This window comes from Cetorhinus maximus, chromosome 11 (assembly GCF_964194155.1).
Source record: "Cetorhinus maximus chromosome 11, sCetMax3.hap1.1, whole genome shotgun sequence".
Lineage (NCBI taxonomy): Eukaryota > Metazoa > Chordata > Chondrichthyes > Lamniformes > Cetorhinidae > Cetorhinus > Cetorhinus maximus.
In genome coordinates, this window is record NC_135889.1 from 21,760,317 (window position 1) to 21,778,283 (window position 17,967).

General features: G+C 43.4%; 1 protein-coding gene across 3 annotated transcripts in view; it reads left to right on the top strand.

Annotated features, from left to right (window-relative positions):
* The window catches only part of LOC144686428 (protein FAM117B-like), a 254,598-nt gene that overhangs the window by 218,877 nt on the left and 17,754 nt on the right, over positions 1–17,967 (top strand). For all 3 annotated transcript variants that reach the window (XM_078551621.1, XM_078551622.1, XM_078551623.1), the window contains one exon: positions 16,329–16,551. In XM_078551621.1, the coding sequence (XP_078407747.1) occupies positions 16,329–16,551 (223 nt within the window). The remainder of the gene's footprint in view (positions 1–16,328; positions 16,552–17,967) is intronic.

The following is a 17,967-nucleotide window of genomic DNA, read 5'->3' on the forward strand; positions in this document are numbered from 1 at the left end:
TCCTCCTCATCTCAGTCCTAAGTGGCCTAGCTCTTATTCTGAGACTGCTCCCCCCTGGCTCCCAGACTCCCCAGCCAAGGTATACATCCTATCATGTTCAGCCCCATAAGAATTTTGTATGCTTTAGTGAGATCATCTTCACCCAGAGGGTGGCGGATGTTTGGAATTTGCTGCCTAGTTTAGTGGTGTCGGCCGAAACCCTCAACTCATTTAAAAGGTACCTGGATTTGCACCTGAAGTGCAAGGCTATGGACGAACCGGGTCCTGGAAGGTGGGATTAAGAATGGACAGCTAGTTTTTTATTTTTTATTTTTTGGCTGGCGCAGGCACGATGGGCTGAATGGCCTCTTTCTGTGTAACTGTTCTGCGGTTCTATCACCATTGGGAGGATGTTGTTTACAGATCAGCATATCTTAAAGAAGCCTCCGTAATCTTCTGTAGGTTAACTACTAGAACTATTTACACACAAACGGTAAAAGGTACAAGCTGGGAGCTGTCTCCATGCTTAGGTCTCGACACATCTCTGCTCAACACCACGCTGACCCTGGGTCTGGGTCATGTGCCTCTATCACTCTGTGTGCAGTACTGTACTCAGACCCATATTAACCCTATATGTGCCAGACCCTTAAAATACACTTGATAAAGGCTTAGGGGCAGGTGTAGTGTGAGTATACTGGTTTACTTCATGTCTTGTATTGTTTTCAGTCCCATGCATTTACATTGCTGCTAATACATTATCACTATTATGACATAATATCTATGCCATTTCCCCTCTTCAACTCCTTGAATTTAAAGGTTCAAGCGGGCTGAAGGCCTTATAACTCTTCCATATCTCCTTCACAGTTCCGTTGGAAAAATAGTACACTCCGTCCTTGTTCTTCCTGTTGGTCCGGTGTTTGAGCTGGTGTCTGGGTATCTTCGTTGATAGCTCTCCATTCTGCAGTGGCACTGGCCAGTCTAGGGATAGGGTGAAGACTCCTCCTGTTTTGCCTGACCATGCCCTTTGCAGTGCTAACTTCGTAGGACCGAGGTTGGTTCTCGTTCTTCCTAATAGTACCTTCTCTCTTCTGGTCTTCAATCCAGACCTTGCCACCCTTCTGTAGTTGTGGCAAGTGCCTGATGTGGTGCCTTCTGTTGTAGGTGAAAGCTGGCTTCTGTCTGTATGACTGCTGTTTTGTTTGGATGTCCAACCCTGGCATTAATCTTTTTGACAGGATTGGAACTTGTTTGCGGAATTACCTGCCCATTAGGAGTTGAGATGGGAACAGGCTGCATTACAAGGGGGTGGACCTGTCTATGAGCAGTGCTGTGGGGAAGCCCTCATTCTTTAAGGAGGGCTTTTACTGTGCTGACCCCTCTAAGCTTTTCCATTTGACTGTGGGTATCTTGGGGAGCTGTGGTGGAAGCTGGATGGGACAGTGGTGTGCAAAATATTGGAAAACCATGGGCCATTATCATCTGGGATACTGTGGCTCCCAAGCATCTCTCTTAACGCCCAAATTACTGCCTCTGTGGTAATTGTACACAGTTGCCACCCATCTGGAGAAGTAGTTCACCACTATAAAGAACGATTTACTGTTGTAGACAAACAGGTTGATGCCCAGCCTTTCCCAAGGCCTGTTAGGGTGAGGATGAGGGGTTCCCTCTGGCCTTGCCTGTGCAATGCACTAACCTGGCAATTCACAATGGTCTCTTTGATCGCCTTGGAGATGTCTGGCTACCAGACAGTGTGTGATTGGGCACGTGCTCTGTACTTATTGATGCCCTGGTGTATTTTTTGAAGGATCTCTGGCTGCAGAGAGACTGGGATCACCAGCCATTCGTTGTAGAGCAGGAGGTCATCCAGAACTGGAAAGTGCTTTTGTTGCTTATATCTCTGTTCGGCCCCTATTGAGGCCATCCTTGTTTTGGAGTATCTGTGGATGCGGGCACACTCTTCATCACGCATTTGCTCCTGGTGGATCTGTTGGTGTTTACTTGTGGCTGCTGGCAGATGTCTTCATGTTGATTGGGAGCAGACTTCCAATTCTTCAAAGAAGTTGACATCCTGTTTAGTCGGGAGGCCCAGTCTGGCCCTTGAAAGTGTCTGCTGTTGTCTGATTTTTACCTTCGACGTATACTGTTTTGTAGGCGAACCTCATGAAGTGCAGGTGAAATCTTTGGATTCTGGGAGGTATCTTTGCTAGCTCCTTTTCGTCCAATAAGGAGACCAGTGGTTTATGGCCTGTTTCACTTGTGACCTTGAGGCCGATGATGTAGTCACATGCACGTGTGACTGCGAGGGCTTCCTTTCCTATGGCAGCGTATCCCATTTCCATGTCTGACTGCACTCTGGAGGCATAGTACACTTCTATCTAGTTGTTCCTGAAAGAGGAACAAAAACAAAAATGCTGGAAAAACTCAGCAGGTCTAACAGCATGTGTGGAGAGAGAGACAAGGATAATGTTTCAAGCCAGTATGACTCTTCAGATCTAAAGGGAGGTAGAGATGTCTCCACCTTGTAACCAATGCTGTCAGACCTGCTGAGTTTTTCCAGCATTTTTTGTTTTCATTTCAGATTTCCAGAATCCGCAGTATTTTGCCTTTATGTTCCTGAAAGAGGACCTCTCTGAGGCCTGTGGACGAAGCATCTGCTGCTTTGGTGGTGGGCAGGGTTGGGTCATAGTGGGCCAGAATGTCAGTGGAGAACAGCATCGGCTTGATGCGAGTGAATGCTTGCTCTTGATGTGAGCCCCACCAGCATGCTTGATCTTTAAGTAGGTGCCTCAAGGGTTCTGTGATATGTGCCAAATTCGGTTAGTAACTTTGCTAGTTTGTTCAACATCACCAGGAGACGCTCGAGGTTGGGGACTGAGGATGGAGTGAAGAACTTGCTTGATAGTCGTGTTTTTTTGTGGGTCTAATAAATATTGTCAGGAGCCAGGACTCCTCATCAAGAGGAAGTTGCCAGAATCCGCTGTTTGCATCCAGTATTGAAAATACCCTGCTCTTTGAGTTTAGTCAGGCCTTTGTCCACTGAGGATGTGGGTATACTTCGCTGGCTGCTGCTGGACCATTTTTGTGAGGGGTTAGCGGACTTTTCGTTGTGTAAAAGGTACACTGGTTTAGCATCCTCTCTCTCTGATCCTGTATGTATTTTTCCGATGCCCCAGTCCTGTAAAGAGCTTCGGGAACTCACTTTTGTAATCGGAGCTAGGCCCTTGTTGGTTAACCTCATTGATCTTTTTCAGGAGATTCAGTTCGACGCAGGCATTTCGGTTTAATAGTGAGCAGTCCTGGTTGTGGACAATGAGCAGGGTCTCTTGAATTGTTTTGTCCTTATATCTCAGTGTCGCCTGCAGGGTGCCTTTCACCGGAAGTTGTAATCCTCCTGCTGCATCCAGGGTTGTCGTGGGTGGCATCAGCCTTTGATCTTCCTTTGCTTGTAGATCTTCTGGTTTTTTTGTCTGACAGGGCTGTCATGCTGGCCCCTGTACCTAATTTAAAATTTGTTACATGGCCATTGACGGAAATGTCTGCAGTTTAAATGAGTAACCAAGATCTTTGACCTCACTCAAGAAGCATGACTGTCTCTCTTCTGGGTTTGCAGTCTCAACCTCGTGGATCAATTTTGGGCTTTCCGTGCGTTTGAATTTTGCCTTACACATTTTGCCATAGTGTCTAATCTTGTTGCATTGGAAGCATTGGCCCGCACTTGCAAGTCATTGATGTTGCCTGTGAGGATGCTTCACTCGACTGTGCTGACCTGGTTGTTCTGCTGGCATGTTCCAGTATTATTTTTCAGATTTAAAGTGTCCCTGTGTCTTTGTTGCTTAACTAGCTGGACTGAGGGTTGATCTCTGCACTATGTTGCTGCTCAGAGTGCTGACTGTCTGACTATCTGGATTGTCTTTTCTCGGGTTGGATTTTCCTTTGTTTGCAGGTCTTCTATTATTTTATTTATCATTATTTATTTGAACCTGAATATCTTAAGAACCTTTCCCTTCAAAGTCCCCAATCTTGTAATTGTTCTGGGCCTTGGATTAGTCTGAATTGACTTGGAAGTGTGAAATTGTGATCCATGTTAATTTTTTTAGAGTTTGTGCAGCTTTAAGAGCTGTCTGAATTTCAAGGTGGCATCATAGGTTACTCAGAGACAAAGGGATTTCCCATGTTCGCCTGTTTTGGCAGGCTCCACCCTCTTTGGTGGGGGGGGAAAAATAACACTGGCTGCCTGCTGACATCCTTTGTTCAGCTGATTACTTTGTAAACTATTGAGCCGGTCAAATTGGAGCTGCTTTTTTTTTTACTGAGCTGGGCAGTCACAACATTCCTGAAATATTTAATTCATTCTCTGTTTTTTTTCTTTTTGGACAAGATCGGAATCCAATCAGGCTCCGGCTCAGGGATCGGGTTTTAGCAACAGGTTTCTTTGAAACAGCAGTTCTGATACGGAATTACTTAAAGGGGTTCTCGGGACTTGCTGCAGCCTGAAATTTGGAAAGATTTGGCTCAACCCTGCAGGTTCTGTCAACTCTGCACTCTGAAGCTGGGCTTCAAAGGAGATTCGATGGAGTCTTCTGCAATAATAATTTTAATTTTAATAATAATAATTTTAAATCCCTGCCTTCAGCTTCCATGCCTTTCTCTGAAGCGTTTTTTGGCATTTTTCCTCTGTGCCTCTACTTTAGGGACTACTTTTCAGGTCAGAATGCTCTGTTGACTTTTTTTCAGTCATCCAGCATTTTGGTTTGTCTCTGCATTTTAGCAAGGTTCTGGGCTTTTATCTTAAAGGAACCTCTGTATTCTGTAGGTTAAATAAGTCTTTATGAACTACTAGAAGCATTTACACATGTACAGTAAAGGTTACAAGCTGGGAGCTGTCCCCATGCTTCGGTCTCTACGTGTCTGCTCAACACCACACCGACCTTGGGTCTGGGTCATGTGCCTTCTTATGTCACTCTGTGGGCTGTTCTGTACTCAGCCCCACACTAATCCTATATGTGCCAGACCCTTAGACTACAATCACCGTGCATTCTTCTAAACACTAGAGATTATAGGCCCAGTCTTCTCAACCTCCCCTCTTAGGACAATCCAGGTATCCCAGGGATCAGTCATTGCACTCCCTCTGTGGCAAGTATATCCTTCCTTGGGTAAGGAGACCAAAATTGGACATGCTACTCCATGTGCGGCCTCGCCAAGGTTCTATACGTTTGCAGGAAGTCTTCTATACTCCTGTACTCACATTCTCTTCCAAGGGCGAATTGGACGTATATCATCGTTCCTTTATTATTGCTGGGCCAATATCCTGGATTTCCCCAACCTAACAATGTTGTGGGAGCATCCTTCATTGAAGGGATAAAGATATAATCTCAGTCTTAGCTGTATACCGCGACCTATTGGCGTTCCTGTCTTTGAAGTGCTGTGCATACGTTTATATGTGCAACATGCAGACTCCTGCAGCTTAACCTTGCTATTCATTGTTCATGTGTACACATTCCACTGTTTGGTTCACATAAGAGACATGTCAGTCATTTAGTTGCAGTCACTGGGTACCAATATTTTAACTAGGCTGAAGCTGCAGCTGATTCCGTAACTCGGGCATCCTTAGGTGTGAAATCCATCTGGAAGTACACTAGCTACATTGGATCTGTACTCTACTTGCCTTCCATTGAGCAGCTAACATTATGAACAGATTCAAATTATGAGCAGTACTTTTGGCTATGAACCATTTCAAAAGCTAAGCAAATAATAATCCTCAAAGTATAAACCAAAGTGCAGCAGTAACAAATAGGTTGAGTTTTATCCCTGCATTTTAGCTACATAATACTTCAGATATGACATGAAGTTTTGAACAATTTTGAAATTGAGCACCAAACTCTGAGATGTCAGAACCTTTGTCAATAAGAGGATATAAGAATAATTGGCATTTGCTTTGAAAAATTTCTGATCCTCTATCAACTGGCCCATGGCCATCTCGGATGAAAACCTGTGCCGTTTGTAGTATCAATTTAGATAATTGCTAATTGAAAATCAAAAAAAAACATAACCAGAGAGTTTTTTTGATAACTGAAGAGATTGATCCTTTGCTGGAATTGAGCATTCCTAGTGAGCAGTGGATCCCGGGTACACCATGTGGGGATCTCGATTTTTCAGACAAGACTTGCTCAGTTGGCTTTTGCATTCAGTATCAGCAATATGACCTCAGAGTAGGAGGTCCCTACATGAATTTTTTCACCATGCTCTCATCCTGAACAATTGTTCCACGTCTGGATGTGTATTTTATACTGTTTGAATCGCTGTTAAAGCACCTTTGCTGTCCACCATGAGGTCACGTCGCAGTTACCAACATGGCAAAAAGAATCTTTGGGTTTAGTTCATCATACATTGATCATACCTGATCGTCGTATTGGTGCCTCCATGATTAGAGTATCTATGCACATCACATGTTTGTTTCTTTAAAGGCTTCAGTGTGAGGGATCTTGACTTACCACCTGATCTTCATTAATCATATCAGGTAGCTTAGGTGAAAGTGTTTCAGTTTCTTAATGTGGCATGTAATTTAGGATTCCACCAATCCATATTATAACATTTTTATCTGTAGGAAAGCTACTTTAAAAGCTTTCAATGCCTAAATAGAGCACTTTCCTTATTGGTGCTACAATCATCTCTTCAATTGACTTGAGTTATGATATGCCAGTAATTTTATTGTGTCGTTTAATGTTATTAGAGTCTCAAGTTTAGTGGGGAATGAAAAGAGAAAATTCCTGTGGTTTCTCAGTTTATGCATGCTTCTAATCTTTGTTATTCGAGTTTGGATCTTAAATGCTTTTAAGCCAGCTGCTTTACTTTTGTGTTTGTGTTCTTAGGATGTTCCTATTACTTAAATCTCAATGCTGTTTTCTGTTGGCAGGGAAAGGAGCGTGTAGCCCAGAATAGGACCTGTGGGACAGTAAGGGTGCTTAATAGCGATTCAAACAGTATAAAATACACATCCATACGTGGAGCAATTGTTCAGGATGAGAGCATGGTGAAAAAATTCATGTAGGGACCTCCTACTCTGAGGTCAGTTTTGAGGGTTGGGTAGGGGAGTTGGTGAAGATTACTGACCATCTGCAACTGTTTTCTAAAAATTGATATCCGAGGTGATTTTATCCTGCTCTTGGTCATGCCCCATTGGGTGACAATTTTTTTCATATTCGTTCATGGGATCTGGGCATCGCCGGCTAGGCCAGCATTTATTGTCCATCCCTAATGACTGTATCTGGAAGTTGAATTTCCTCTAGAAGGGAAGAACATGTTGATTGTAGGAAATAGAAAGGAAAAATTTGCATTTATATGGTGCCTTATGGTGTGACTTGGGGGCTCTAAAATCTTGATTTACATGCAGTTACATAGGAGACTCAGCAACCATATTGCACATGGCACGGTCCCGCAGTTTCAGTGGTGCTGGTCAATCTACTCCAGTTGTATAGTTTTACTTATTTCTGCACTTCAAATTATCCTGTAATTGTTAGAAATTCTAGAGCACATTGCAACAAGTGTTATTGATTGCATTACTGATTTGTGTTTGTAACCTTGTGCGGAACTTATATGAATTCATAGAGTCATAGAGGTCTACAGCACAGAAGAAGGCTCTTTGGCCCATCAAGTCTGCACTGGTCAAACAAGTACCTAACTATTCTAATCCCCTTTTCCAGCACTAGGCCCATAGCCTTGTTTGCCATGGCATCACAAGTGCACATCCAAATACTTCTTACATGTTATGAAGGTTTCTGCCTCTGCCACCGTTTTAGGCAGTGAGTTCCAGATTCCCACCATCCCCTGGGTGAAAATATTCTTCCTCACATCCTCTCTAAACCTCCTGCCCCTTACCTTAAATCTATGCCCCTTGGTTATTGATCCTTCCACCAAGGGGAAAAGTTCCTTCCTGTCTGCCCTATCTATGCCCCTCATAATTTTATACACCTCAATCATGTCCCCCCTCAATCTCCTCTGCTGCAAAGAAAATAACCCCAGTCTATCCAATCTCTCCTCATAAGTAAAACTCTCCAGCCCAGGTAACATACTGGTAAATCTCCTCTGCACTCTCTCTAGTGCAATCACATCCTTCCTATAATGCGGATTCCAGGACTGCACGCAATACACTAGCTGTGGCCTAACCAGTATTTTATACAGTTCCAGCATAACCTCCCTGCTCTTATACTCTTTGCCTCGGCTAATAAAGGCAAGTATCCCATATACCACCTTAACCACCTTATCTACCTGTCCAGCTACCTTAAGGGACCGGTGGACATGCACACCAAGGTCCGTCTGATCCTCGGTACTTCCCAGGGTCCTACCATTCATTGTGTATTCCCGTGCCTTGTTTGTTCTGCCCAAGTGCATCACCTCGCACTTATCTGGATTAAATTCTATTTGCCACGGATCAGCCCATCTGACCAGCCTGTCTATATCCTCCTGTAATCTAAGGCTATCCTCCTCACTATTTACCACCCCACCAATTTTCGTGTCATCCGCGAACTTACTGACCAACCCTCCTACATTCAAGTCTAAATCGTGTTTATATATACCACAAATGGCAAGGGACCCAACACCGATCCCTGTGGAACCCCACTGGACACAGGCATCCAGTCACAAAAACACCCCTCGACCATCACTCTCTGCTTCCTGCCACTCAGCCAATTCTGGATCCAATTTGCCAAATTGCCATAGATCCCATAGACTCTTACCTTCATTATCAGTCTCCCATGAGGGACCTTATCAAAAGCCTTGCTAAAGCCCAAGTAGACGATGTCAAATGTATTGCCCTCATCTACACACCTGGTCACCTCTTCGAAAAATTCAATCAAATTGGTCAGACATGACCTCCCCTTAACAAAATCATGCTGACTGTCCTTGATTAACCCCTGCCTCTCCACGTGTAGATTAATTCTGTCCCTCAGAATTGCTTCCAATAGGTTCCCCACCACTGAGGGTAGACTGACTGGCCTGTAGTTCCCTGGTTTATCCTTCCTCCCTTCATGAATAACGGTACCACATTGGCTGTCCTCCAGTCCTCTGGCACCTCTCCTGTGACCAGACAGGTATTGAAAATTATTGCCAGCACCCCGCTATCTCCTCCCTTGCCTCAGTCAACAGCCCGGGATACATTTAATCCGGGCCTGGAGATTTATCTACTTTTAAGCCTGCCAGACCACTTAGAACCTCCTCTCTTTCTATGCTAATTTCTTTAATTATATCACGGTGCTTCTGCTTGATTTCCATATTTACGTTGTCCCTTTCACTTGTGAACACCAACACAAAGTATTCATTTAGAATCCTACCTACGTCTTCCGGCTCCACACACAAATTACCACTATGGTCCTTAATGGACCCTACTCTTTCTTTTATCCTTTTACTCTTACTGTACTTGTAAAATAACTTTGGAATTTCCTATATTTCACCTGCCAATGTTTTGTCATGCCCCCATTTTGCTCTCCTAATTTCCTTTTTAAGCTCTCTCTCTCTCTCTCTCTCTCTCTCTCTCTCTCTCTCTCTCTCTCTTCCCCACCCCCACGCCCCACACATTCTGTACTCCTCTACGCTTCCACTGTTTTGAGCCCTCGGTATCTGCCATAAGCCTCCCCTTTTCTCTTTATCCAATCCTGTATATCCCTCGACATCCAGGGTTCCCTGGATTTGTTGGTCCCACCGTTTATCTTTACTGGAATATGTTGGCCCTGTACTCTCCCTATTTCCTTCTTGAATGAGTCCCACTGCTCTGACGTAGATTTACCTAAAATTAGCTGCTTCCAGTCCACTCTGGCCAAATTATATCTGACCTTATTAAAATCAGCCTTTCCCCAACTTAGAACTCTGATTAAAAGCAAAATACTGCAGATGCTGGAAATCTGAAATAAAAACAAAAATTGCTGGAAAAACTTAGCAGGTCCGACAGCATCTGTGGAGAGAGAAACAGAGTTAACGTTTCGAGTCCATATGACTCTTCTTCAGAACTCTGATTTCTGGCCCGTCCTTGTCCTTTTCCATAACAACCTTGAATCTAACGGAGCTGTGATCACTATCTGCAAAACACTCCCCCACTGATACCTCTACCGCTTGCCTGGCTTCATTGCCTAAAATTAAGTCCAGGACTTCCCCCTCTCTTGTAGGACCTCCTACGTACTGGCTTAAAAAGCTCTCCTGGATGCATTTTAAGAATTCAGCTCCATCTAAACCTATCACACTATGACTAACCCGGTTAATGTTGGGAAGTTGAATTCCCCCACTATTACTACCCTATTATTTATACACTTCTCTGAAATTTGCCTTCATATCTGCTCTTCTATTTCTCACTGACTGGGGGCCTATAGTGCACTCCCAGCAATGTGATTGCTTCCTTTTTGTTTTTCAGCTCTCCCCATATGGCTTTATTTGAGGAGCCTTCTAAGATGTCATCCCTCCTTACTGCTGTATTTCATTTCTTGATCAATATTGCGATACCCCTCCTCTTTTACCTCCTTTCCTGTCTTGCCTGAAGACCCTATAATCTGGAATATTGAGCTGCCAATCCTGCTCCTCTGTCAACCATGTCTCTGTGACAGCAATGACATCATACTTCCATGTGTTAATTTGTACCCTCAACTCATCTGCCTTATTCGTCAGACTCCTTGCATTAAAATAAATACCATCCAACTTTGGCAAACTCCCTTGTGCCTTAACTGGTCCATAATTTCTATGCCTTCCAGATTCACTTGCTCTCTCTTCTAATTTTGGCTGTGCATCTCCCCCTGCTGAACCTCCTCTCAGGATCCCAACCCCCTGTCAAGCTAGTTTAAACCCTGCCCAACAGCACCAGCAAACCTCCCCGCAAGGATGTTGGTCCCATTCCGGTTCAGGTGCAACCCGTCCGCCTTGTACAGGTTCCACTGTCCGCAGAAACGGTCCCAGTGTCGCAGAAATCTAAAGCCCTCCCTCCTGCACCATCTCTCCAGCCATGCATTCATCTGGACTAACCTCCTATTTCTATACTCACTAGTGCGTGACACCGGAAGTAATCCAGAGATTACTACCTTTTGAGGTCCTGTTTTTTAATCTGCCTCCTCGCTCCCTAAATTCTGCTTGCAGGACCTCACCCCTCTTTCTACCTATGTTGTTGGTACCAATATGTATCACAATCTATGTCTGTTTGTCCTCCCCCTTGAGAATGCCCTGCAGCCATTCAGTGACATCCTTGACCCTGGCACCATGGAGGCAACATACCATCCTGGAGTCACGTCTACGGCCGCAGAAACACTTGTCTGTTCCCCTTACTATTGAGTCTCCTACCACTATTGCTCTTCCTCTCTTTTTCCACCCCCCTGTGCAGCTGAGCCACTTTCAGTGCCATGAGTGTGGCTGCATTCCCCAGAGGAACCGTCACACTCACTGTTTTCCAACACAGAAAAACGGTTCTCGAGCGAGATGCACCCTGGGGATTTCCTGACACCTTTCTTCTGACTGATGGTCACCCATTTCCTCTCTGTCTGCACTTCTGTAAGCTGTGGGGTGACCATGTCTAAAAACGTGCTATCCACGAAACACTTAGCCTCGTGGATGCACCTCAGTGCCTCCAGCTGCCACTCAAGCTCCGAAACTCAGAGCTCAAGTAGCTGCGGCTGATGGCACTCCCTGCGTACGCGGTTGGTCAGTGCATAAGGAGCGTCTAAGACTTCCCACATGTTGCAGGCGGTACATAACACAGGATTGAGCTGCCCTGCCATGCCTCTAGTTGAAAAAAAACCTTTAAGTTAAATACAGTAAAAAAAAGTTAAATTATTTATGTATTTTAAATAAAAACTAGAACTCTTACCTTTCCTTGGCTTAATCTATTTTAAACTGGAGAAAAAACACTTACCCACTACTCACCAATCAGCTCTCACCTTTGTGCTGATGTCACTTTTTGAAGCTTCCCTGCACTCGCGCCGATTCTGATCTCTCCGCCGCTCTCTTGTGCTGTCTTGTGATGTCAGTCTTATTTTCAACAAGAACTGAATGCAGGACACTCTTCCCAGACTGCTTCACTGGGATGCTGACTGCAGGACACTCTTCCCAGTCCAAGTGTGAGCATACTAAGGAAGAAAACTGCCGTTGCCTATAGTTTTCATTTTAAGAGATGTGATTGATAAAGTTGCTGTTAAAATGGCCCCCGCTGTGGAAAAATTATCGGTATTTCAGCTATAGAGTTAGATCGCATCTACAGGCCATTTGACCCAGCTCATCTATACCAGCGTTTATTCTCTGCACTGACACTGCTGAAGGCATAACTTCACCCAAGAAACTTTCAGCTATGACAGTACATTTAGATTAAATTACATGCTTAATTTCTTAATACTTAATTATTTTGTGTTTATTAACCATTAGATCGAAACTGAAGCAGGCAACTCAGTTTATTTATTTTTTAAATTGCACTTCTATGAATACTTTTGAAGCATTGTGTGAGAAGCTTTTAGATACTCCCTTGGAGCAGAGGGAGATATTTCACATTCTGCTCACTACTCATTACTAGCTTGGAGATGATCCTGGAAAGACATTCTTAACAATGAAATACGTAGGGACTTTTCCTTAGAAACCAGGCTTTCTTGCAACAATAATTCATGACAATAAATGAGAACATTTTTTTGTATAGATTTTTGGTGTAGGGGTTAATTTGATGCTGCCTTTTGATTCTGTGCATCCACTAAATTACTGCTTAGAAAACTGCTTAATTTCCTCTTTTTTTTATTTACCTCTTTTCCTGAAGGTACTGAGTTTTGCTAGATTAGTGTTGTTGAATAGAAATTGCTGACTAGCCACAGACATGTGACATTGTATTGTCTTAGGCACACACATTAATTTTGTTCAAACTCCTTACACACAGTACAAGTAAATATGCTTCAGGTGTATATCTGCTAAACAAACGTTAACACGATTCAATACGAACTTGTTTTTTTCTTACACCAAAGTTTAGAATTCTGGCATGAATTTATCAAACACAATACATCTTAAAGTAAATTCTCAGGTTTTGCCCATCAGTTGCTCGGATTAATTGTTTTCTGGGAATGTTGACACACAGACATGTTAGTCCCATCCCTGCTTGCCATCCTGAATGTAGTTGGATGCTGCTTGTTGTTTGTCAAGACATGTCCTTCTGATGATGCTGCTTATTGGTTGGGAGTTGCTTTCTTCTGGCCTGGAGTGATTGTACTGTTGTTTGAACTGGCTAGGATGACAACTCCCCTCTCCATACAATGTTGCTGGTAATACCATGGTGCTGAAGTCCAGCATTTTCACCCGTGTTTACACACCATTTGAGCAAAACATACTGTACTTTTCAGCTTACGATTTTACCAGTAAATGCACAGAAGGTTAAAGTACATAAAGTCAATGGATAATGAAATCACCTGACTAAAATGGTGACATATTCAAATTTTATTTACCAATCAAAAATGCGATCAACCACATGTCAAATTGCTAATATGTATTGGACAACACCGCCTGAGTACTGTTCCACGGATACCAGAAGCCCCCGGTAACTATTCTACCCCCACCTCCCATACATAGCCATCCTTCATTTCTACATAGCAAGAGTACAGACTGTGGACAGTTATCTCCTCCCTAACCCTAGGCTGAAAGACCAATTCCAATGTCCTAAATGCCATCAGGACTGATGGAATAGTAATTGGCTGCATTGGAAGTGCCCTGCTTTTTGTGCACAGGACATACCTGGACAGTTTTCCACATTGCCTGGTAGATGCCAGTGTTGCATCTGTACTGAATTAGTTTTGCTAAGGGTTTAACTAGTTCTGGAGCACCTGTCTTCAGTACTCCAGTCGGGGCCCATAGCCTTGGCTGTATCCAATGTCTTTGACTGTTTCTTGGTACCAAATGGAGTGAATCAGGTTATCTGAAGAATAGTGTCTGTGATGGTGAGGACCTCAGGAGGAGGCCGAGATGGATCCATTTGGCACTTCTTTCTGAAGATGTTTGCAAATGCTTCATTCTTGCCTCTTGCACTGGCATGGTTGCCTCCGCCATCACTGAGGATGGGGATATTTGTGAAGCTGCCTCCTCCAGTTAATTCAATTGCCCCACCAACATTCACAACTGGATGTGGCAGGACTGTAGTACTTTGATCTATTAGTTGTGGGATCAGTTAGCTCTGTAGTAGCATGCTGTTTCCAGTGTCTGGCATGCATGTGCTGTAGCTTCAGCAGGTAGGCAATTCATTTTTAGTTATGCCGGGAGCTGTTCCTGGTGCGCACTCCTACACTAATTAAACCAGGGTTGGTCCTTGGCTTGATGATAGTTGAGTGAAGGATATGCCGGTCCATGATCTTGCAGTTTGTGACTGAATACAGTTCTGCTGCTGATGAAGGCACACACCACTTCATGGATGCCTAGTTTTGAGCTGCTAGATCTGTTCTGAACCTGTCCCAGTTCACATGTGATTGTGTCACATAACATGTGTGAATATGGGACTTGGTCTCACAAGGACTGTGTGGTGGCCATGATTTTCACTTGTCCATGATTCTCTTGGTATTTGCAACGGGTAGATTGGTGAAGACAAGTCAAGTAGGATTCTCTTCTTACGTTGGTTAACTCACCACCTGCCGCAGATCCAAATATGTCCTTCAGGATTCAGCCAGTAATGGTGCTGCTGCAACATGGAGTGTTGATTCATCAGCTGAGGGAGGGCATTAGATGGTAATCAACAAGCGATTTCCTTGCCTGCCTTTGACCTGATGTCATGAGACTACATGGGGCCTAGAGTCAGTGTGAAGGGCTCCCAGTGCCACTGTGCCTCCTGACTGTATACTTTTGTGCTGCCACCTCGGGTGGGTCTGTCCTGCTGGTGGGGCAGGAAACCCCCACAGAATGGTGATGGGGGAGTCTGGAAAATTGTCTGTAAGTATTCATTCAGTGAGTATGACATAGCCTGTGAGACAGCTCTCCCAATTTTCCCCCCAGATGTTAAGGAGGAGGACTTTTTAGAGTCAGCAGGGCAGGGTGTGTCTTTCTTATTTCAGCACCTAGGTCAATGCTGGGTGGTCCAGTTTTATTGTTCAACTTTTCTGCAGCGGTTTGATACAATTGAGTGGCTTGCTAGGCTGTTTTAGAGAGCATTTAAGAACCAGCCACATTCCTGTGGGTCTGGTATCACATGTAGGCCAGACAGGGTAAGGACAGCAGATTTCTTCTCCTGAAGGACTATCGTGAGCCAGATGTTTTTTATGACAATCCAATAGGCTTCATGATCATCATTGATGAGACTAGCATTTTATTCCAGATTTATTAATTAAAAACTTAATCAATATTTTTAATTTAAGATTTTAATCTTAAATATTTTAAAGTTCTGAATGTACAAGTATATGAATTAGGCATGTTTTTAAAAATCATGTTTTGGAAAGCTAACACTATTTGTTGAGCCACATGGATCACTGTCAGTAGGACTGTCTAGATCAACAAGGACTTGGTTCAATCCCAGGTCCAACTGAGTTAGCTAATATAAGCCAAATTCTCCTCACCTAGATCCCTCCATAACTCAGGCCTCCAAGGTATTAGCCCAGTAACGTTACTGTGCTGCTGTCCCCAGCCTGCCCATATTCATCGATCAACTGCTCACTTCAGATTCAACATGGAGGAGCACTGTTTCATCAGCTGAGGGAGGGCTGTAGGCGGTCAACAGCAGGAACTGTACTGCTCATCCATCACTCCAACCCCTGCCTATTAATACTGGTTGCATCGGGACACCAGGAACCAATTTAAAATTTTCATTTGATAGCAAAATACTGCGGATGATGTAAATTTGAAATAAAAACAATGCTGGAAACACTCAGTAGGTCTGACAGCATCTATGGAGAGAAATGGTTAACATTTCAGATTGATGGGTCATAGCCTAGTAAATTCAGAACTTTATTTTCTGAGTTTGTTTCATACCCTTGATTCAACTCCTGTTTTTATCTTGTATCTTCCCCAAAGCCAAGAGTTTTGCATATTTGGTTGCAAAACTGCTTTCTACTCTAGGTATCCCCACAACAAGCTGATCCTGTAGCACTTCATGACTGAGTTAATCCTTTATTTTCCCTCTTTTTCTCTGTTTAAACCCAGTTTCTTGTTGTCCTTCACTATCCATCAATCCAGGTTCCAAATTTATCTGAATTCATCTGCTCTCAGGGAAGAACTTACACTTCTCAATCTCAGCATGTCCAAAAACAGCCATTGACATCCTTTTGAAATTAAGGCACTGTTGTAATACAGGAACTTCAACCTCAATAGAAGAATCTGGGAACTATCATAAAGTAATTACATTAATCGGATAACACTTGCACTTTGATTTTGTGTGTTAGCCGCAAGATACTCCAGATGGTCATCGTGCTCCTTTTCCTGTACAACAGCGGAGCAGCAGTACCCGCAGTATTGACACTCAGACCCCATCAGCAATGGATCGGAGCAGTACCAGCAGCAGCCGGTCCCAGTCCGTTTCACCAACATTCCTCACCATACCCAGCGAGGGCAGTGGAGAGAGCCCATGCTATACTGAAGACCTGCTTACAGATGGCAGAGAGAAAGGTATTGGGAGCCACTTGGGGGAGTATTGTTATGATAATTCTGCTAACCTGCATTTGTTTATGCTTAAAGCAGTTGGATTATATTACATTTGAATCAACAACCCATCAAAAAAGCTACAATTTTAAAAAATTCTATCCTTTATGCAGCGTTGTGAGCAGTTTGCTATTGTGGGAAGGAAGTTCTGTTTGTGTAGTTTTTTATTAGGATTTATTGTGACAGATTTCCTGGAAATGACATTTGTGGGTAGGGGTATGTTAACCAAAGCAGTTTTTATGGCAAATTAATCACATTTTCATTTCGAAACTCCTTGTTTTTGTTGGTATATTTGTCTGGTTTCTGTTTGCCACAACATATTGTAGCTCATGCAAGTTTCTCTGTGGTTTGGAAACTGGATGCTAAATGGTTCCAAAATCAGGAGCCAGAGTTTAAGAGCAAGAAGTAGATGCCACCAATACAAACCCCCTGCCCTTTCAGTATAGTTTCCTGCAAATCAAAGGATTTTTTTTCTTTTGCAGTGTTCCTCCTTTACACTTAATCTCTTGATGGTGGTAAGCTTAAGGGGGGAATGCTCCAAAATGAGAGAAGAGAAAGTTTCACCATTTCCTGTCCCTAAGCATTCCTCCTGTTTGGTTGAACATTGAACAGAATCAACAAGACTTTTGGACAGTAACATGTCAAGCTTTAGTAGCGGTTAGCCTCTGCTTTTGTAATGTAGATGCTTCCTCATTTATTTAACATCCCTAAAGAAATGAATAAGGTGGGGGGCATGTGGTGGGAAGAAAACATTCGGCCACTCTCCTTTGAGAGCTTGATTTGTGGAGTGCTATAATGCAGTCTGTTTCAAGCTGAAGCAAAGGGTACCAATTATCTCATACCAGGTCCGTTACCCAGGATAACTGGGAGTGTTAAGAAATTTTGTTATTGCATCACAGATGGCCAGTAAGTATTCACATCTATTATGGTTACAATGATTCTAATCAGGTGACTATGGCATGAGGTACCTACAGAAAAAAGACTGCTGGCAGATGGGGTCGTTGGTTTGGTTGATGGACCTGCTTGTTAATTTTAAGCAAAAGAAGATATTAGTTTCTGTCCCTCGCTTTCTTTGGTCAAGATTGAGCTAGGTAGTGGAATTTGCTTTGACTCAGTACTTTCAGCTGTTCATGTATTAAAGTGATTTAACAACTTGTATCTGGCATCACTTCAGTGTTTCTCAGTCTGCTTTCGAAAAGATTGGAGAAGTGCATGTGAGGAGATGTGCAAAAGACATGATATCAAGCTCTAATCTGGAGGATCATACTGTCACACCTTGGGTTACATTATTGTACTCTTAAATAGTGTACGGAATCGGCTGCCCTTAAAACTTGCAACAGTTCTGTTGAAATCACTTGCTTTGGGCTGTGGAAGCTTTGCTTA